This window comes from Meriones unguiculatus, chromosome 21 (genome assembly GCF_030254825.1).
Source record: "Meriones unguiculatus strain TT.TT164.6M chromosome 21, Bangor_MerUng_6.1, whole genome shotgun sequence".
Taxonomy (NCBI): domain Eukaryota; kingdom Metazoa; phylum Chordata; class Mammalia; order Rodentia; family Muridae; genus Meriones; species Meriones unguiculatus.
Window position 1 is genome coordinate 33,447,069 of NC_083368.1, and position 22,270 is coordinate 33,469,338.

The window sequence follows — 22,270 nt, forward strand, 5'->3', positions numbered from 1 at the left end:
AGCCAAGTGAAAATAAGCAAACTCCTTTGTACCAACTGCCCTCACTTCCTGGCTCTGTCCCACATACTCACCCTGCTGATCAATTCACGCCCTACTAGGGGGTCATGCAATCAGTTCCAGTCATACGTAGTTTTAAAAAGTAAAAAAAAACAAACAAAAAAACAACAGAAAAAATAGGTACTCGAGTGTATGTGAAACACACAGCAGTATTTTGTGAATTTCAGGTTTGCAGACCTGCAGAATTCTCTGTGAATTCTACAACCACTGGGCCTTGCCTTTATTTTGTCTGGGCCATAAAACTGCACTTAACTTTAAGGCTGTGAGAGAAACATCCACGGTGGGTAATCAAAGCTGAGAACTGCTCTTAATAAACACGATGGCCTTCTGGGACTCACCTCCTCTCCTGGTTTTCCCAGGGAAAACAAGCAGAAACTGGGCTGAACCCCAGAGGGCACGATGTAGGGATCTCGGTGGGCCTGGGCTTGCTCACAGTCCTTTCCTGGGACTGCCAATCTTGGTCTCGGCGTGTGGTCAAGCCTCACTTCTGCACTTTTGTTGTTGTCGTTCTAGTGCATGGGCCTGTGGAAGGCGAAGTCCTCTGCTTTTGCTCCCCACCCTCCCTCTCGGAGCCGGGGTCTCTCACTGAACTTGGCTCACCAACTGACCAGACGGTTCGGCCTTTTGAGTTCCAGGGCAGCGTCTGTCTTTGCCCTCTCGGCAGTGGAATTACGGATGTGGGGGGACATCACCTGGATTTTTATGTGGGCACAAGGGATCCAAACTCAGGTCCTCAGACTTCCGTGCCAACCGCGCGTGTGCAGGAGTTCACGCACATGGGTGTATATGTGTGCACCAGAGGAGGGCGCTGGCTCCCTCTGTGCCCTGTTCTGAGACAAGGTCTCTTGCTGAACCAGAGCTCACCTGTTCCACTTAGGCTGGCCGCTCACCAAAGACAGACCTACCCGTCTTCCGCCCGCCAAGGCTGGGGTGACAGGTGCAAGGGAGCTTTTTTTTTTTTTTTTTTTTTTTTAACGCGGATGCTGGAAGTTTGAATTTGTTGCCCCATGAATGCATAACAAGTGTTCTTATCCACTGAGTCACCCCCTCGGCCCAGCAAGCTGTTTCTGTGACACCCTTGCTCGTGTCTTCCTTACCAGTTTGGTGACACAAACCTTTTCACAGTAGCCTCTCTCTTACTTGCGGCCTCCATTTTATTTATTTTTCTACCTAAAGCATTTGGTGTAGTCGCCTACTCGGCATCTGTCGAAAGAGCTGCAAGCTCAGGGAGCTGCTCCTATTTACAGCGTATTCTTGTTGATAACCCTCTTGTTTAGAAAGCCGTAACATGGGATGCTAATTCGTTCCATAGCGTAATGATACGTTACCGCAGTGTGTTCACTGGAGTACGAAGGTCCACAGCTGGCAGGGCAGTCCATCTCTAAGGAAGGGGTCGGAAACTGCTGTTTTTATCTGCTACCACATTTTTATTGTAAGAAATACAAAAGGTATGACAAATGAACAAACCATTTTCTGGTTTTGTTTCAACCAATTTGGCAGGCACACAAGTTGAGTACAATGGATAGTGACATTTGAACAATGGTTTTGAAAAAGCAATGAATTCCATTACCTGACAATAAATACCTAAATTTGCATTCTAGCACCCAGTAAGACATCCAGTTTCCATAGGAGTATTGATCTGTAACCCATTTAATTTCCTGCCAGTTTCATCTCCCGCCCCCTGACACAAAATGACACTGTAGCTTTCTCTCTCCAGGGAAGGTCATGTTAAGATGTTGGCAGAAAGCCTGGAGTCAGCCCTTACCTGAGCTAGTTTTAAAAACGGACTTCTATACCCCACTGCTAGAAGTTTTGGTCTTTGGATGACACAGACACAGCACATGCCTCTACTCTCCTATTTCTGTAAGTGGGAAGGGCTTGGATAAACTGACCAGTATCTGCTTCAAGGGAAGGGAACAAAAACCTTCAGCTCAGGGCTTTGAAGGGCGACCTTAGAGATAGCGGCCTATCCACTCTTGTCTGCTATAAGCACCGAGGTGGTTTTCCTGACGGCTGGGAACCCGGATAGGTAGGGCTGCCAGAGCGGACATGCCACACTCACTCTTGAGTACAGCACAGGGTTCACAGACCATTCAGAGAAAGGTCCCGAGTGGACCTGGCAGGCTAGACTGATAACTCCATCTAGCGGGCACAGAGAAGAGCAGAAGCAACACCACCACCGAGACTCCTGCCCACACGCTTTGACGACTGTGTGAAGGCAGCCATTTCCCACAGTGCTGCTTTTGACCTGCTGAGCCCAAAGCACCAAAACAGAGCATTTTGTAGCAGTATGAGCAAACGGAACGAGAGTAATTTTGCACCTTGAGGGAACATGCACCCCGATGTCTGCACCGTGAAATCAAAATAGCAGAATGACTTTCAAGTATGAGAGACACAGTAAAAGCTGGGCCTGCAGATGGACAGATACAGCAGCCTGGAATGTTGTTGTTTTAAACCCGGGATTACAGCCAACAGGTAACATTCTGCATAATGACTGGGTTTAAAGATCAGGATGCACAGAAATATGCTAGAGGGCGTTTCTTTCTGACATCACCAGTACATTCTGTGCCCAGCATCAGATTATCTCTTGATGAATATGGCCAGCCAAAGGCAAAGTGGGGGCGGTGGCCAGGCCTAGGCAAGCATGCTTGGTGCTGGAAGCATTTCTCATCACGTGCTTGATGCCCAAATCTCAGCCGAGGAGGTGGGGAGCACCAACAGGCCAGGCCAGGCTAGTGTCAGGGAGCACCTTTGGGAAGGGAGGGACGGAGGGGTGCAGGGGTGGGCTGTACGGCGAGGGGACACTGGACTCCTGGGGCTGGCTTACACAACCTCTCTTAGTATGTGATGGGTGTGACCTCTGCAGTTCTAGGACTGCGACTTCAGTCCGGAAAACCACTAGTCCAATGTCAAATGAAGATTTCTTTTCACCTTTAAATATTTTCTATTCTAAGGATAAGTCAAACAAAAAGCAGCTTACTGTGGACCACAGCTTTGCTGAAGCTTCTAGAAGCAAGTTTTAACTAGCCCCTATGGGGAAACAGAAACAAAACACACCTCAGAGTCAAAACATACTTCTACACATCTAGAAAGGACAACCCTGTCATAGTCCCTACTGCCAACATGCACTCTGGGACGTGGCTCTGCGCCCCAATACACACACTGCCCTTCTACACGAAACACTTGACCACTGACCTTCAGCTCAGACCAGAGACAGCAGAAATGCAACTGGCTTTAGGGTGATGGGGGATTCCCAGTTTTCATTACTAGGACGGGCTGCTTCCGTATACAGCACAGTTGCCTGACATCTGAAAACACGGCGAGGAAGCCTCAAGGCAGAAGCCGCCAGTTCCGTGCCCACAGAACAGCCTGCACACTGCTCCCTTCACCACAGCACCACTCGCTTCCACTGCTCCATAGGACACCTACGAGGGCACTACATTGCTTGAAGCTCTTCTCCCAGAACCAGACAGGAGGCAGCACCTACATGTCTGCTTTGCCTGGGTGGCCACCTGGCAGTCCTGAAACTAAAGCAAGCTCTGCATGCTACCTTAGCATCTGCTAAAATTAATCAACAGCTACAAATCCCATTGCTTTGCCTCTTTTAGCAGAAACCTAAAACCTAGCAGACACCTAAACACCCAAAGCACTACACCTAACCAACTGAAATCTAGTTATCATGTTAAAAGCTTACACAGCTTATTTGGGGTAGCACTGTAATTTCTGTTTCCTGGACTCCATCAAGACCATGATAATGAACATTAACTCTAAGTCATATCTGCCTTTAGTTGCACTTTCACAGGACTGGTGTGGTATATCAATAAATAACATACATGAATAATAATAGCAATAATTTATGTAAATGTGGAACTTGACAAAAAAAATTCCCCATTTGCTAAGTGCTGTTCCTAGTATGCTATCAATTCCATGTAGTAATACATCGATTACTGTTCATAGGCAAATAATGAATAAAAGTAAGCACTGAAATAGACATGAATGCATTGTTACATATAGTGGAAAGTGGAAAGACACATGATTGGGGGTCGGGATATCAAGAAATGGATTACTGGTAGGATCTATACTTTATCATTCAGAGACTTAAGGTCAAACTCAGAGATGCTAGTGACCACAGAAACATTGCTGGCTAATACATGTTATTGTATTTCATAGAACTAAAGAAAACTTCAAGTAGGGGTATAGGGTCCCCCTAACTTTAGCTCACAACCAGAATCTGGCCAGAACCTTGCCTGAGTTAGAAATTACAGGGCTAGACATAATTCCTGGCAGTCAAAGTGCCCCCTTAAGAGCCAAAACCAAAACCCTACATGTGACAGTCTAATGGCATTATTTGTGTGGCCTAACAATTCACGTAAAAGCCTTCTTTCTGTTCAAGGAAAATCCTCTTTCTGTTCAAGGAATAATTGACTCACTAAAGAAAAGTAGAAATTTAGAAAGTGAAGAATTGTATACTTTTGCCATTTGAAGCAGAAACAATTTTCAAAATGAAGCATTTTCATTGAGTATTTTTTTTCCCACCACATAGGTATCAGGATAGAAAACAGAAGAATAAAAACTTCCTCTGCAAGTATACATCTTTAAAAAATGCAAACAAAGCCAAGACCAAAACAAAACGAAAAACCAAAACAACTTTGAGTGTGAGACATCTGGCAGTTTGCAGGGCAGCTTCCATCCTGTGCACACCAGAGCCAGTGAGCAAACTGTGTGTAGTTATTGTCACTTGGGGGACAGCCGCGTGCCTCTAGAGCACCCTGCTTCCGGAGAGGGCACAACAGAAGGTGCTGAATACAGCAGGGCTCTGGCTTTCCCACAGCATCCCGCTGGGCCTGGCTCGGGTTCTGAGCTCCTGATGGCAGAGAGTAGACCTGGGATAGGGGGGTGGGAGTGGGGGTGTGGGAGGACTCCGCCTTTTGCTGAAGGGCTTAACCTGAGATCTGTGATTCAGTGAGAGCGGGGTGCTGAAAGGAGCTGAAGCTAGCTGAGGGCCTTGACAGCTCCTGGTTAGCGTAGCCATTGGATTCAGTGTCAATAACTTGAAACTTGCCTGCCTGCCTGTCATTCTGGAGTGAGGTCAGGCAGGTGGTGTGTGTGTGTGTGTATGTGTGTGTGCGCGCGCACCTCAGAAACTGAAACACTGTTCATCCCCCCTGCACTGCTCAGAGGAATGGGTCTCTGAGGGGGGAAAAAAAGTGAGTTCAAAATGTAGTATAAACCTGACTTTGAGAGTGAAAAAAACCAAAGCCTTATGAAGATTCCTTTCTAAGGTGTTGTGTTCATACAGATAAACCCCAAATTTAGGAGTTATAATTTAAGAGTTTCCATTTGTGGTTTGTGTGAGTGTAAACACTACTGGTTCTTTCATGATCTACTGGTTCTTTCATGATTTGCAGAGCACTGCAGTTTTTAAAGAAAATGCTCTGCATACTTGATTACTGATGCACTACTTAGCTTGTTCACTTGAGTTTGGAGATAAATCCTCGTCAAAAGGTCACAAGGGATCAAGGAATGAAAGCAGCAGACACGGGGTGTGAGAGAGAGTTCTGGCTGGGGCCCTAAACCTCTCCTGTTCATAGATGGGGGCTGGTCAGGGAAGTGCCTGTGTGTCCTAGAACTGCAGGTAATTTGGGCACACCAAAAGTGTTCCTCAAGTGTAAAGGCATTCTTTATTTGCTTAAATGCCACTCTCAAGCATGGTTTACAGTCACTCAGAGCCTAGTAAAAAGCAGTATGTATATAAGCAGTAAACTATTATGAAGACTGTTAATTATCCCAAGAAACATGATGAAGAAACAGGAGACAGTTGAAGATGTGCAGAAAAACAGAAGTAATGTCTCTATAGAGAACCTCTTCAGCCTTGGTCAGAGTTAAAACTCGATCAAAGTTTTCTCTGAAAGCGCCACCTTGTGAAAGCTACGGGATACAACAACAGCAGAACCTCACACAGACCCTGGGGCACTTCTGCCCCAAACCAAACCAACTCGACACTACCTTCCTTCCCCACCACTTTAACCTGGAACTGCTGTAATAATATTTTGGTAGAAGCTTGAGGAAAAGACTGCATTTATACTCAGGCGGCTTTTTTTTTCCTTAGGGGCCAGAGAGCCAGACCACAGAGCTGTGACTATCCTGGCGAAGTCCACGAGCTTGCAGAAAACATCCAGAAAAGGCAACTTGATTAGAGAAATTCAAAAGAGCAAATTCAGAAAAAACAGCTAAAAACAGAGTCCCCCTCTTTCAGGAGACAGGAGGGCAAAAGAACAGTTCTGGCTTATTTCCTTAAAAATCCAACAACAAAACCAAAACCAGGTTAGACACGCTTGAGATGCGCAGGCCTAGGCTGGGGACGCCAGCTTGGCCTGGGTGACTACACTGACCTCCCGCACAGAAAGGAGGCTGGTAGGGGCTGATGGCGTTATGTCCTTATGCATTTGAGGGACCACATTACCAAGTCTGCATCACGCTTCAGTAACATAAGGCTTTCCCACTGTGCATGAACACCTTCCTAATGATGCGGTGTGTATCTTTTATAGATGTAAGGGTGCACAGGATAAAGGGTTTTTCGAGAAGGCTTGTAAGATTTGCATTCTCAGCATGAGAGGCAAGTGCCTTTAAAATTTTTACTTTTTACAGTGAATATTCTTGGGCATGTATACATACTGAGTTTAGCTGCTTTCTTCTCATGAGACGAGGAAGGGGATACTCATGATTCTATGCATCTCCACAAAATTTGTGTATTTTGACATAACCAGTCCATAAGTGCTGAATGACTTTTAAAATTTTTTTCCCTAGAATACTCTGAAAGGCAAAAGCATATCATTAAAAATGCATATAAAATTTAAAAGGACCGTTGGATATTGTTTGTTCCTACTCTTTTATGATTTTTAAATACTCAGAAATCATACAACATTTTTCTTTTCCTGTCATGATTTGAAGCATGCCTTCTTCCGAGGGCCATCAATATGCGCTAACACAAGCAGGCACGGTGGCCTGGGGACTTAGAATGTGGTTCTCTCCTGGACCCTACTATGCAACGGAAGTGTGCTTTAAGAAGAGGTGAACCCACTCCTGTGCTTATAAAAAATAGCCAGCTGTAGTCAGCTGGTCATGGTGGTGCATGCCTTTAGTCCTAGCAGGTGGATCTCTGTGAGTTCAAGGCCAGCCTGGTCTACAGAGTGAGTTCCAGGACTGTCAGGGCTACACAGAGGGGGAAGGAAAAAAAGTCAGGTTCTCTCTAGAAGAGCAGTTCTTTGGACAGAAGACGTACTACAACTATGACGTACTACAACTATGACGTTAGAAAGCTTACATGACTTAACTGCCATGGTGAGAGTGACTGCAACTGACTTTAGTAATGACGGCTTTTGAGAGAAGCAGCTATGGTTATTTAAAAGAAACAAGTTCAGGACATACTTAAAAGTTCACAAAGTTTGCTACTATTGACTTTCTCAAACAGGTTGGCTAGCAGCCCATCCCAGAGTCAACTGCACACCTCTCTATTCAAAGGCGAGCACAGTCTTTTGAGAGAGCAACAGCCTCTCCTAAAATTGTCACTTTTCACTCAAAAGGACCACGTGGAGGGCCTGTTTGGAAGTGAGCTTCTGAGCTGTTTTTAGCCCATCACCTGGGGCTAAATCGAGCTGACTGGTCAGTGAGTGGGTCCTTCGAGAAAGTCCTGAGAAGCTGGGGGCAGAGGCGGCCCCAAGCTGATGGAACAGTTCCTCTGATGCTTGAGTGCCTGTCTTCTTTAAAGAGGGACAGTGTGGGAGGCCCCGGCCCACTGGGTGCTTGCAGGTGCTCAGGGACTGTGTTTCTCAGGCTGGGAGCTTAGAAATCCTCCCCACATGAGAGTCTGTGAGCTGGTGGGGACTAATTGGACAAGCCTCCCCCCCTCCCCACAAGCGGTTGTTCCAACTCAAATCAGGGCCTCTGGAAGCAAACCTGGAGAGCAGCGATGAGACACAGACATGGGAAACCACAGTCTTGAGAGGCCGGCGTCCCCTTTCTGCACCTTCCTGGCACAATATGCCAGGTTTCTAACACCAAAATGTTTGGGATTTAAAAATGCTACTCAAAGCTGGGGAGGTGCTGGTGGTGGGTGGTGACCGCTCATGCCTGTAGTCCAAGCACAAGGGGGACGGGGGCAGGTGAATCTCTTGAGTTTGAGGCCAACCTGGTCTACAGGGTGAGTTCCAGGACAGCCAGGGATGCATAGAGAAACCCTGTCTTGAAAAACTAAAACAAAAAAAACAACGAACACATACACAAAACAACCCCCCAAAAAAAAACCCAAAACAAAACTACTTAGAAATAATCCCAAAACACATGACAAAAATGAAGTTAAATTCTAGACTTAAAAACTCTAAAGAATACAGAAAGATTCCAGTTTAGGATAGTTGTATTTTTCTTGAGCAAAGCTATGGGGGTGGGGGACAACAAACCAAAAACCTTTTTTTTTTTTTTTTCTGTGAAAGTAAAATCAAAAAACCTTTTTTTCCTGCGAAAGCAAAACCCTCAAAATTATTTTAACTTTATTACACGGATGCCAACATGGAGTAGGCCACTATGTAGTGAGTTTGGTGTTTGATTTCTAGGCCCCAGCAAAAAAGTCTGTATTTCGGATCTTGCTCAAAGGCAATGCAGAACTCGCTGTGTGTGTGAGGCCTAGAGTAGGCCTTGGTGCAGAGGCTCTGGGCTGATTCTGTCTCAAGCCGTGACAGTGCTGACAACAGACCCTAGCGCTGTAATGATGAAGTGATGAGCATTCTCACACCCTAGCTTTTCTCTTTTTTAAATCTTGCTTTTGAAAACAAAAATCCCGTTTCCCAAGATACTGAATCAGAAGAATGTAATAAACGTTATTAAGAAAGAATGACTCCCCCCCGCCCCCAAGCCCTCAGGAAAGGCACCTAACTCCCCTCCATACTACACAATCACAGGCTTTATTCACCTAAAAATTCAGTAAGGCTCCATAACACAGAAACACCGCCTGAAGTCTGTCCTACTGTGTGAAACTGCAGCCGTTCATTCAAAGTTCTACACTGAAACATGATCTAGTTTTCAGCTACGTGTGCTTCACACAGGAGTGAAAACACCGCTAACCTTCCCCAAAGCTGCTTTCTACACTTTTAGTTAGTGCTGCTTTAGCACGATGCCATGGATAAGGCAAAGATGGCACAGTATATAAAGGACCAAGACAGAATAGCAAGGTACGGTTTTTCATAATGCCCAGGCCAGGCTGGCTCTGCAGAAAGCAGGGCTGTGCACAAGGCATGAGGAAAAAAAAAAAAAAAAAAACACATCCTGGGGATGGTCAGAGAGATCCCCTTAGAAGGTAAACAGTTACCTCTAAAAAGGAGAAGACACACCTCAGACATTACACTGACAATATACCCTACAAAAATGTAAAACACCAAGTGACAGTTGACAGTAATCTATGTGCTGGTGACACACAGAACAAGTCATCTACGCTGCCTAGGTACTTCAGTGACAGTAGATGGGAAGACTGTGCGAAGCAGGTGTAGGCCATCCCGCTAAGGGTTGTAGAATTGAAGCCGTATGCCATAAGGAAGCCATTTTCAAAGCATTCAGGGAAAGCCTTCAGCCAGAGGGTGGGGTATGGGGGTGGTGGGCCAGGCAATCTGTCATTAGTTAGGCAATGGCAGGAGTCTGCTGGTGACAAGAAGGGGGGCACTCTGCTAACAAGGCAGAACGTGGCAAACGTGCAGTGGGCAGTTCAGGGCAGGAGGAGAGGAATGAGTAGCATTCTTGCCTCTGTTCAGAAGCAGCTCCAAACCCGAGCAGGAAGCCACTCCCTACAACAAAGAACAAAATAACAAGAAAGCAAAGGAAATAATATTTCAAACCAGAAAATAGAGTCTTTCTCTATCTTTAAAACCTATTCGAGGTACACTCACCTCCTAAATCTACTGCAAGTCATAAAATGTTTACAGGGTCTTTCCCAAAAGAGACAATTATGTACTGTGCTATATATAGGATTTAGGACAAGTAAAATTCAGCTTTCCAAAGAGTAAACAGAAGAATGCATGCTCAAAAATAGTCTCTTAAAAGATACTGGGGTTTCTCCCCTTTGCGTTCTCATTTTTTGTGGTGTCTAAAACTGTACTGTTTATTGCTAGCAGAAGCTTTTGGGCAGGAAGGAAATGCTGAGGACACAGGTTCACCTTTGTAACTAGAGAAGATGCCATCGGTATCACCTTTCACTTAAAAGGGCCTTTGTTCCTATCGGTCACCTCTAGTCTCTACAATTCAACTATTCTTATTACCTACAAAAAGTAACACTTTATGAGATCAGGGTTCTCTTTCTCTTTCTCTCTCTCTCTCACACACACTCACAAGTACCAAAGCAGCTCCAGCAGCTACAGGGAGATTACACCATAACTCAGTTGGGTCTGGATTACCACCCTACACTGGCAGCATTCAAGGTTAGAAAACAAAATGGCAGCACAATTGGTCAGCAGCTTCTCTTCTGGAAGTTTTCCAGGTTCTTGAGACAGACAGACAGACAGACAGACAGACAAGTGAACAAACATAAAGCTGCAATCACTCTTGCATTGATTTCTGAACAGCAGAGTAGGTGGTTTCCTTGGTGAAGCAGGGACCCGTCCAGAAGCTGGAAGGCCTGTAGCCAGCAATCGTCAACGGCTCCGCAAGGCTTGCTCAGGGGACCCGTCAGCCACCAGTGTGTTCAGATGACTAGCTCATGGCATCCCTGGAGAACCTCAGGCTGTGTTCAGCTCCGAGGTGCTCTGGCTGGATGACAGGTGGGAATGCAGGCTGTCCTTGTACCGATCCAGATCTTGGAAGTACGGGTGATTCAGAGCGCCATAGGCGGATATTCTTTTAGCTGGATTAAATGTCAAGCATTTCTGCAATAAAGGAAACATTTGATCTGAAACGTATCAAGGTAGATAATGTGCTTGTACATTAGACCTTTGGAGAGGAGAAGTCTTGGAAGGGGTGGCTAAAATTCTCTAACAGTTCTGGCTGTAAGTCACCAGCATGAGAATGAATTAAATTAAATACCACAAACAATAAATACCGCTTCTGCAAACAGAATTTGATTACCGAATAACTGACTTAACATTACCTACTAGAATTCGACTTCTTCAGTGGCCGAGCACTTCAGCAGTCTGGGAGGAACATTCTCACCTTATTCAAGTTGCCCTTGGCCATGTAGCTGGCCTAGGCCTTCGGGGATATCATGTTTCTATCTACCTACTTCCCTGAGAAAAACATGTCCCAAAAACTGCTGCCCTCCTGACCTCGGCGGCAGAATGAGGTAGACAGAGAAGGTCAGGTTTGGACCCACAGTGTGATCCAGGAGGTTATTACTGACTGGGCTCTGACTCTGAGACTAGCGCAGTGAGAATGGCCTTCTGTGTCCCCAGGGAAGGACATAAATACAGGGCACCAAGAATTAAAAGTTTGGGTTTTCAAAATACAAAGTGCTTCTTTCATGTTTGAAAAAAAGATTTCATTTTAAGCATGACTATATGTGTGTCTCTGTGCAGATGCCTGTGGGGGCTGGAAGAGTGTCACCGGAAGCCAGAGTTACAGGGTGCTGTAAGCTGCTGGATACGGATGCTGGGGACTGAATTTGGGTCCTCTGAAAAGGCAGCACATCGTCTTAAGAAATGCAATACCTCTACAGCCCTAGAATCTTATTCTCGGTGGGACATTTTATATATCGCATGGAACACTAAATACTTATTAAATAACTCAATAACTAAGAGTGCTGTTACTTGGTTCCTTTGTGGGGAAAAGCATTTGCAGAGATGTGACTAGCACGTTGCTTCAAGTAGCATGAAACTTTAAAAAAGGGACGGACACCTATTAACTTGGCAAGAAGCTATGCCCAAGCAATCCAGAGTCTACTAAAGCTGACTCCAAATGCGCAATTAAACATGGTGTTAGATTAGAATGGCATCTCAGGATCAAAAACCACTAGCTGGAAACAAACTCCACAGCAAGAGCACAGCCTCCCACACCACATGGTAGAGGCACGTGATGCTGTTTGTCATATGGTCTTGATGGGCACATGCCAACTGCATCCCAGGAACTTACCAGAAGTAGGTCTTTGCCTAGTTCGTCAATGTCTGTCACAAACTTCTCGATGGGTTGGGCAGATTTGGAATGAAAAGCCTGCCTGGGAAGGGCAACATCCCTAGGCCAGTCTTCTTCTCCAGGGAGTCCAATCACACTGTAGAAGAACCAGAGGTGAACGTGAGCACTGGCAGTCACGAGAAGGGCTCCCTCACTGGACCTCGGAGCAGGCAAATGCTACGGGGCGGACACAAAGGCAGGGGCTCCATGAGAACCTCAACTCATGAAGGAAAGGGTTTCTCACTTGCCCTACTACCACACGGTGGGTGCACCGCACAGTCTAGGAAGGAAAACTTCAGTGACAGGAAGGAAGCTGAGCCCCTGCCAGCAGACACCAAAGGGAAGGGGTGTGTGGGAATGGGACTTGGGTAGCCCGGGGTTCAGTGATGAGGCAGGGCCTGCCGCGATTCTGAAGGACACCCATGTGGACACACAGTTTCTTCCTCGATGCCTGAATCTTTGCTTTGTATTCTGATAGAACAGCCTGGTGAAGACGAGCTTTCACGACGTTCATCCAGTGCAGCTTAGCAACACATCACTTTGGCCAAGTTGTTTAATCAGAGAATAATTTTCTAAAGCATTACATAAATTGGACTCAAAAATAAGGTTAAAAAGTCCGCCGGCCTCATCTGTCGCAAGCACTATGTAATGGTATTCCAAAGTGAGAAACGGTCAATTAAAGGATGTCATTTAGGTTTCCCCTGATAACCATTCTGGGATCAGAAATGTGGCAGGAACAGCAGGCCATAAAAAGAGCATAGGCTTTGGAAACAGGCAAATGTGGCTTCAGATTCAGCACCTGCCCTTCCTTAACTGACCGGTGAGGACAAATTCTATGACAGCTACGAGCTTTGGTATCTTTATGTAAGTGATGATGGTAATTTACGGTTACAGTGAGGGTTGGGTAGTAATTTATTGAAACTGCATACTATAATGCCTGGCACACAGTACGTGCAGCTAGTGTCCATTTTTTAGTAATTACTGGTGAGCTGGTGGTCCTACATAACTTATACATATGTAGTATTATTTATGGTTTATGTATAGGTGGTAACTGTATCTGGACAGTGCACAGACTAACTCTGAATTAAATGAAAAAAAAAAAAAAAAAACAACAACAACAACAACAAAAAAAACCATAGTTCAGTGGACCGGATATACAGTTATTTAGATAAGACTCCAAAAAGATTTTAACCTTAGTTAGAAATGGCACTGGCCTGAATTAGGGTCTTGTTTTGAACTTTCTGAGGCACAGGCCTGGAAGGTGCGATCACACACGTCTTTCAGGAAGATTAAGTGGAAAGTGTCACGGGATCTACAGGGCCTTGTTACCGTCCCCTTTCCTTAACAGAGCTCAGGTCACAGACCTCCCCAGGAAGAGCAGATTCCTCACCACCGGGGTACGTGGCCCTGGATATGGAGAGGCAAGACACAGACTCTGTCCCCACTGGGCATGTGCAGAGTGACATCACTGAGAAGATAAAGACTCAGACTGGAATCAATGCGCAACATGCAAGTGTGTCCAATGGCAAGGTCTGTAATATGAGTAATGAAGGGGTAAAAACATCACTGTAGCCACGGAAGGAACCATGGAGATGTGTTTGGGTAGAATGGGGTACGGCAGAAGAGGAAAAGAATACTTATTATAGACGGTGTAAAACTTCTGTCCCTTTCTAGCCCTTTTAATCAGGATGTTTGTACATCACCATCGTCATCACCACAACTACCACCACCACCACCATCAGTTGCCTAGGAATGGATAATAGTGATGCTTAGAATTAAAGTCACTTTACTGCAGCATTTTATTTTATTTTATTTTGAGACAGTGTTTCACTGTGTATCCCAGGCTGGCCTCAAACTCACAATCCTCTTGTCTCCACCTTCTGTGTGTTATTAGTAGTTTTGAACATACCTGTAGACTTGAGATCTTATGAGTATAGCAGCCAGAAACTGAACGCTTTCAGAGAAACAGTATGGCTGTCTGTATGATATGTAAGTATACGCTAACTGTACATAAAGCATGGACATACATGCATACACACACATACATACACATGCTTAAAGTCTGCTGTCTTCTCTGCCTCCTGTAAAAACCCATGAGACACACAATTCAGGTGTGTTACCTCACTGTCGAGATGGGAAGACAGATGAGGAGGGAGAATGCCTGGCCAGGTCACCACGGCCTGCTTTCCCTCAGGTCTCTTTACTCTATATCCCCACCCCCTCTTTTTTTTTTTAACTTCTATTTAATTATAATACAGCTCTTAGAAAATGCTCTAAGTGTCGTGGCCTAACATCACTGTTTTGCTTCTAAAGCACGTGATGTCCTCTGGAATGTGTAGAAATGTGTCTACAGCTTACCTATTGAGAGTATGAGAATGTGACTTTCCTTTAAAAAAAAAATTCAGCTTCGTGTCCAATAAGGACTGTCATGGCCCTTACTGAGCATCACGAAATCATGGCAGGTCCATTCAAAAAGGCCTGCATCATGTTGCACTATTTGGACAGCTGGATAGAAACTGTAAAAGTTGACATTTACACTGGAAAGACCAACAGGGCTGTGGATGGGGCGGAAATAATTTTCCAAGCATTTTAGAAGTGACACTAGAGTGCAGCATTGTCCCTTTTCTGTTGAGAGGAGGTCAGAGTCATGAAGCAAAGCCAGAAATCAAGAAGAATACCCTGAAGGCCACAAACATCCAAGGCTTTCCAGCTGGCCACGTGGGAGTGCCAGGCTTTGGCCAAAAGTCGAATAGGCTTTCCCACGGGACAAGCCAAATGTCCCTTCTGGCCTACTTCATTGGCTCTGTGGTCTAAGAGTACAGGAAGTGCTACAGGCCCTAAGACTGAGCTGGAGGTGGCTGGGAATCCCACGAGGTATTAAGAAGGGAGAGCAGGTGACGGCCTCCAGGGCCCAGCAGGCAGATGCCATCAAGATTGCCTTTCCTTTCGACAGGAGGTTTCCAGAACATTTACTTTCCCAGGTCCCCCTTGAAGATCACATGCACACAGGATGCATTCCACAGTCTCAGGGAAAAATACCAGTCCAGCAGTGACTGACGGGAGCTTGACATGCATAGGCAGGGTAACAGAAAAGCTTGGTGGAGAATGCATCCATTTTATAGGATAATCATCCGGAGAGGAGGTACTGGTGACTGCCCGGACCCGGGAAGTCCTCAGACAAGACCAGTCCAGACTGAACCAAAACAATAATAACAAAATAAACTACCTCCCGAACACACAAATCAAAGCCAGTGAATGTTCTTTCAGCTTCAAAGCACTGGGAGCAGTGTCCAGTTCCCAAGAGAACCTCAGCTTTGGGGAGATTTCCAGGTTTGAAGCAATCACGCGTCAACCGATAATTCTGTAGACACACTTCTTTCTGGTGTGTGCGGGGGAGGGCAGTCTCATAAATTTTAAATTCCGTAAGAATCGCTTGAGACTGAGATTTGCAAAAATTCATGTCACCAACCGACGACGGTGGTGACTTCTCGCCAGGTCCCCTGTGCTCTTTCCATCCCACCTCTCTTGGGGTGCGGCTCGGCAAGACCACACCTCCGAAAAGGATGCCACCAGCACGCCTTGTGAGAAGAAAGGCCCAGTTCCAGTCTAGCGACATGAAAGCATGCACACCTTCACGTGCTCGAGAACAGGCTGCACGGAGAAACTGAACTACCTTTTCTCAGGTGAAAAAGTTAAAGAAAAGAAAAGAAAAGAAGTCACGTCAGCACTTAGGAGCTGCAGCATGGTGCAGCAAAGCCCACTCCATGGTGCTCTGCGTGACTGCCTCTCCTAGTTACTCGGCTACAGACTCAGGTGAGAACCTGCGGTTCTCAAGCCCCGTTTTGGTGTTATGAGGGGAAGTGTGACGGGCTGGCATCTTATCCTTGGCTGGGGAATGCGATGCAAAACCAACAGGCAAGGATTCCCAATGGGAACAGGATGTCTATCTGGACAGGCTGGGGTCCTAAGCCTCCAAGCGCCCCATCTTTTAGGAGGGGTAAATTTGATGTGGCCACAAGCAGACAATACATCTGCACTATGGAGCTGGCGCTCAAAGCTCAGCCAGGCACAGAGAAGCAGGGAAGACCCACCCAGGCAACAGGCAAGCGTTCAGAGCACAGCGGGGAGGCTTCGCACGGTGACAGGCCCCGAGTGAGACAGCTCTTCTACCTCGCCCCCACTCACCACACACCTAGTAAGACTGTCTGCGGCGGCAGCTTGGGGCAAGAAAGATAGAGAGACAAGAACATCAGAGGAAAACCACTCACTGTAAAGGTTTCGTGTGCTGGAGGATTATCATTACTACTTACTCCAAGATTTTTCCTAGCTGGTCCACATCTGAACTTCCACGAAAAAGGGGCCTGAAAGAATAAAGATAACATCTCAAAACCAGGCATTTCCTGAAGTTACATTCCAGTCATTTGTCGTTATTGTTCAGCAGAAAGCAAAATACTCTTTCCTGGTGGGAGGAAGAAGCGTGACCATTCTGCTCTGGTCAAGGAAGGCTTCCCACGCATTCCACTTGCAACAGGGACCCTCCTAACCAGCTATCCTGTTTGTAGCCATTGCAACGAGAAAGCCACCATGGTCTGCCTACTGCCCAGGTCTTAAGGTTCAGCTTAACTTGGAAAAGTGGGTGGAGCCCATCTTGGCCTGAGCCTCCCACTGAAGGTATGTGGGGGCCTCCAGGCTGTCCTCGGAGTGCCCCTCACACCACACTTTCAAAGTACTTCCACGGGAGCTCCTCTCCCATTTGTCCTGGATCCTGTGGCGTGCCCCTGCTGGGTCCATTTTCTTGATTATGCCCCTTTCCTTTCTCTTGGCACCGTTGCTAGCAGGCAGGGGACCAGAGGCAACTGCGCCCTCTTCTGAAATGGAAGCCTTCCTTATCCACAGCAGCCATGCCACTGGCAATGAAATAAGCTCCCTTTGTGACCCTTCTGGGGTTTCCCCAAGTAGACCAAACAGTCCTTTGAGGGTGGGGACCTTTCTAGGTTTCCCCAAAAGTCTACTTTCCCCTAATTGACACACAGTTACTATTTTGCTTTTTTGTTTACACCCATAGCATGCAAGTAAATCTTTCTCTACTCCTTGATTGGTGGTTTTTTTTTTTTTCTTCTTCTTCTTTCCCTTTTAATTTTTGTTTATTTTTGAGTCAGAGCCTCACTCCAAAGCCTCACTCTGGCTTGGAATTCATTATGTGGTCTCAAGGTAGCCTCAAACTCACTGTTCTCCTGCCTCAGCCTTCCTAGTGACAAACCAGTATAACAACTGGCTCTACTAGTATTAATCTATTTAAAAATTTATGATTATTACCAATAATTATATTCCTTAGCATATTAGATATTAAATTATATATATATATATATACATATAGTGTGTGTGTGTGTGTGTGTGTGTGTGTATGTTGCTGGCAATGAACCCAGGGCCACACACGTAAGATGCAGGCAGTCCATTACTGAGGCAGCTACCTTCCTAGCCCTCACACAAGTCTCAGAAAATAGTAAAGTAAAATTGAAAACATGCAGTAAAGCTAACAGCAAATCAATCGGACTCTTAGCAGCTATTTTTACAGAGTGCGAATGTTGTATCTAGCCCGTCTCCCGACACTCCCCGTACAGAGACTCCAGGAACAGTGAAATGCCATTACCATCACCATTCTAGATGAGGGTACAGAATCAACAGGTGCTACGCGATTTAACCAAAAAAACAGCAGGCTTGCAATTCCAACCAGCTCTGCTCTGCCCCAAGGCCTGAGCTGCGCATCTCACGGCCACGTCAAAACACATTAATTTTCCTTTCTAATGTTCTCTTGGCTCAGTTCTCTGCAGGTAAGTCGCTGGGGAGCAGCAGTGTGGGACTCTGGGAGGGGTACCTCAGAGTCACAGCATTTCAAAGCCGGTGCTGTGGGGTCCTGTCATCAGACTGCTTCCCGACCGTCTACGAGCCTTTACATTCCTGTTCTACCTCAACAAGGAGCAATACAGCCCACTGGCTCACGGAAGGTGCTGTGGAGGCGCTCTCTGCACACGCCCTCGCTGGCGGCTGCTACGGTTTGAATGTGGGTGTCAGGCAACACTGTGAAGAGGTGGAGCTCTGGGTTGGGGCTCCGTCTTCATGGACGGGACTGGTGGAAAGATGCGCCCTGTTCCCTCCACCTTGGGTGGGGGCATCAAGAAGATGGCATTTAGAAGCAGACAATCTACACCAGGCAGGGACCTGCTGGCATCTTGCCCTTAGGCTTCTCAGCTTCAAGATCAGTGCACAACCAATGTCTGTTGTTTAGAAACTACTGCTCAGTATAAGGAGTTCCTTCACAATTTTCAAATAGACTAAAAAAATGATTTTTAAGTACCCCCAACTTGGGACCATCTTTTGTTCATACTTAGTTTTTATTATTCTAAAGTACCAAATACACACCTTTTTTTAATCTTTCTTTCTTTTCACCCAAATGTTTGCTTAAGGGCTGGCGAGATGGCTCAGTGGTTAAGAGCACTGTCTGCTCTTCCAAAGGTCATGAGTTCAATTCCCAGCAACCACATGGTGGCTCACAACCATCTATAATGTGAACTGATTCCCTCTTCTGGCAGGTGTAAAAGCAGATAGAACACTCATATAAATAAAATAAATAAATCTTAAAAAAAAACCAAAAAAAACCCAAATGTTTGCTTAATATCAGAGTAAATGATGAAATTATAAAAACAGAGTCTAAATGACATTATGAGGATTAGGAATGCATAACGGACCCTCCTTATTATTAAACATGTTTTAAATGGCTCGGGTGTCACACATGTCAGGCCAGTTAAGTTTATACACAGAGAGGAAGGAGTATCAGCTAAACTGGTGAGCTGATTATGTGGCCATGTGACTGTGCTAGCTGCATCACCTCTCACCAACATGGGTGGCCACATTAGCACGACACTGCTTTATACCAATATGCTGGCTACAGCTATCGAGAAGAAAGCAAAATGGGCCTGAAGAATGGGCGCATCTTGAATGAATGCTTCCAGTAGACAAAGGCCTAAAGTCTGTTAATCTCTTGTTCTACGGGCCGTGTCTTAGTTCAGGCAGCTAGCACAATATCTCATAAGCCAGGGAAAGGGCATAGAAGCATCAGCAATGGACTCCTCTTGGTCTGGGAGGATGGGAAGAAGGTGAGAGCCCACTTCCTGCTTCATAAAATGGCATGGCTACCTTCTTGCTTCCTTGAGACCCAGTGGAAAGAGAAGGCACCTCTCTGGCCTGTCTTTCCTAACACATGTGAGGGAGCAGCTTCCTAATAACTGACGGTAAAGATGTTTTCAACACACGAGTTTTGGACAGGGTGGTTCAGCACTGGTTATCAAAGCCATGGCCCAGTGCTACCTTCAGCTACACAGGGGCCCAGGTCTTTAGTGCCTGGGTGTTTGACTCTCTTCTATCCTGACATCTTCTATCCATGACATCTTAGGGAAAAAAAAATGTTCATTATACTGCCGGTGCTCCAGCAGAGGGCACCCAGGCCCTCTATTCTGCTACCAGAATCATCTCTATCGGCCTGACTTGGTCCACGGAATGAAATGTGCCATCTCAGAATTAGCTCTCGCTTCCTTTAGTGCCAAGTGCAGCAAGCAGGGTCTTAGTTACAGCCCCTTTTCTGTGAACACTTAAGATGATGTCCGTTGTGGAGACTGAAACGTCCCTGATAGAGCAATTCAGGGTCCAGGTCAGAAGGCGTGCCACCACCACCCTGGAGAAATCTGGTATGCCATTTGGCAGATGTGGTTTGGTTTGCGTTATACAGAGGCAGTGCACAGCAGTGGATATAGAGTCACAGAGCTGGGACTGTATGCAGTAAAATGGCTGCTTGGATGCAGATACACAGTCAGAAGACAATGAAAACGGGTCACTTGATGGAGAGAAGAAGTTAAAGAACTAAGCGGCGCACACCTGTAATCCCAGCACTCGGGTGGCAGAGACAGGGGGCTCTCTGTGGGTTCTAGACCAGCCTGGTCTACAAAGTGAGTTCAGGACAGCCAAGGCTACACAGAGAAACCCTGTCTCAAACAACAACAAAAATACAAAACACTAAAAAACAAAAAAAGAAGAAGAAGAAGAAGAAAAAAAAGAAACTAAGTATAAATGTGACGCCATTTTTTAGAGCAATCTAGTTCCCAGAAGAAAACTGTGACTAGTTCACACGAGCTGGTTTAAGTCTACTGGAGGCCACCTGCGCGCATCAGGAGAACGTCGGGGTACAGCGAACCAAGAGTAAGTGATTTCATCACGCTCAAATCTTGAGGTGCAGGGGTAGAATACGAAGAGTAAAGGTAAGAGGGCTGCAGGAGCTCGGGACATACTCTCTCTCTGAGGCTCTCAGATTTAAAAACACCTCAGAGCGAAGTCTGTGTTCCGAGGAGACAAAAGGGGAGGTGTGCTGACTGCAGTCGCTTTGCTCTGTGAGATGTCCTCAAACTACGCGCCTGGGGTCGGGTTAAGCAGAAGTTTAAGGAGCACGTTCTGGACAAGCATGGACGTGTGTGTGTGTGTGTGTGTGTGTGTGTGTGTGTGTGTGTGTGTGTATTCGTGCGTGCTGCACACTGAACTCAGTCTTGGGTGCCAGGCACTGCACCGCCATCTTTGCTGTCTCTTTGCCCAGCCTCAAGGGACAGAGACTTTATATTATGATTTTTGCTTTAGTGCCTCCCTCTAGGTGATACTTTATGATTATGGAAAAGGCTCAGCCGACTGAGAGATGGGGGATGGGCGCGGGGAGAAATGAGTTGAAATTGGCCAGGCCTGAGCTGGAAGGAGGCTGGAGGGGCAGAGAAATGGAGGGGCGGAGAGTGGAGGTGGCAGAGACAAACCAGAGGAGGCCCATATATCCCCAAGCTCTATTCCACCCTGAAACAAACCTTTCTGACCCAGAATTCTTATGGAGCCTTGGAGAGGCCCTACATGAATAATGGAGATGGTCAGGGATGCCTGATGGTATCCGGTGGGACAAAGGTGCAAAAGAGAAAAAAATGTGTGTGTGTGTGTATATGTGTGTTTTCTTTTAAAGAAAGGACACGCAACACAAAGCACACCCTTCTGCTAATACCACCCAACTGAAGATATTTCTTTAGATAAGACTCATCTATAATCACCTCATTTCTCTTAAAAAAATAAAAAAGCTGGTTTTAAAACTAATTCAGAAGGGGAGGGGATGTGAGGGTGGGACTGGGAGGAAGGAGGGAGTGGCAGTGATCAGACTGTAAATAAATAAATTAATTAATTAATGGGAAAAAAACCCCTAATTCAACCTGCATCAACAATTCCAGGTCATTTTACAAGTGAGCACAGCACAAAGCAAGAGAAAGGCCCTTTGCATGCCACTGTGTATCTGTAAAGCTCAAAAGGGCGATTATGTCCTAAAACTCCCTTAGCTGTTGTAGCGGATCTATTCTTTCAGCTTGGGACAACATCTGGCCTAATGACAACACACCCCTGCAGTGGACTCTCACCTGCATGCTGACAGGAAGCCAGCCACCACTGCTAATTTAACACGGATGTAACGGCTTCCCCTTGACCCCAGCTTGGCGCTTCCTCGTGGTTCTTTCAGTCATGACTTGGCTCCTTACTCAAGCTCAGCCCATGCCCACAGACTGGGATCAAACTTTCTTCTTTTCAATTCCACACGCAAACAAGCTGCTGAAGACAGCCTTGCAGCCCCTCACAGAAAGGGAGCACAGCAGTTTCATGAATGACCGCGTAACTAAAACTAAAATAATACAGAAGTAATTTGAAAAATCCTTTTACCGTATACCTTCAAGGAAAGGGAAAGAAGATAAATGATAGTTTCTGCTAACCGGAAATCGTGTTATTATTTATCAGCTCTGTGTAACCCTCACCTCTGTGTATATGTAGTTATGTGTGCATAATCTAACGTATATTCATTTCTTGAGATGACTGCAGTATGATCTTTAGTTGTGAATATATATTTGCATGCATACATGTGTGCACATAAACATATACAGTTATACACATACGCATTACTCTCTTCATAATGAGGTACAGATGTGAGAACTGTTAGGGCAATACTTGGCACTCC

At 45.9% G+C, this 22,270-nt stretch overlaps 1 protein-coding gene across 2 annotated transcripts in view; it reads right to left on the reverse strand.

The window, feature by feature from the left end:
- Window positions 1–1,463: 1,463 nt before the first annotated feature.
- The window catches only part of Cdk6 (cyclin dependent kinase 6), a 185,040-nt gene continuing 164,233 nt past the window's right edge, over window positions 1,464–22,270 (reverse strand). For both annotated transcript variants that reach the window (XM_060373992.1, XM_021653232.2), the window contains 3 exons: window positions 16,509–16,559; window positions 12,160–12,295; window positions 1,464–10,961 (listed from right to left, as the gene is read on the reverse strand). In XM_060373992.1, the coding sequence (XP_060229975.1) occupies window positions 10,815–10,961; window positions 12,160–12,295; window positions 16,509–16,559 (334 nt within the window). In that variant the 3' untranslated portion in view covers window positions 1,464–10,814. The remainder of the gene's footprint in view (window positions 10,962–12,159; window positions 12,296–16,508; window positions 16,560–22,270) is intronic.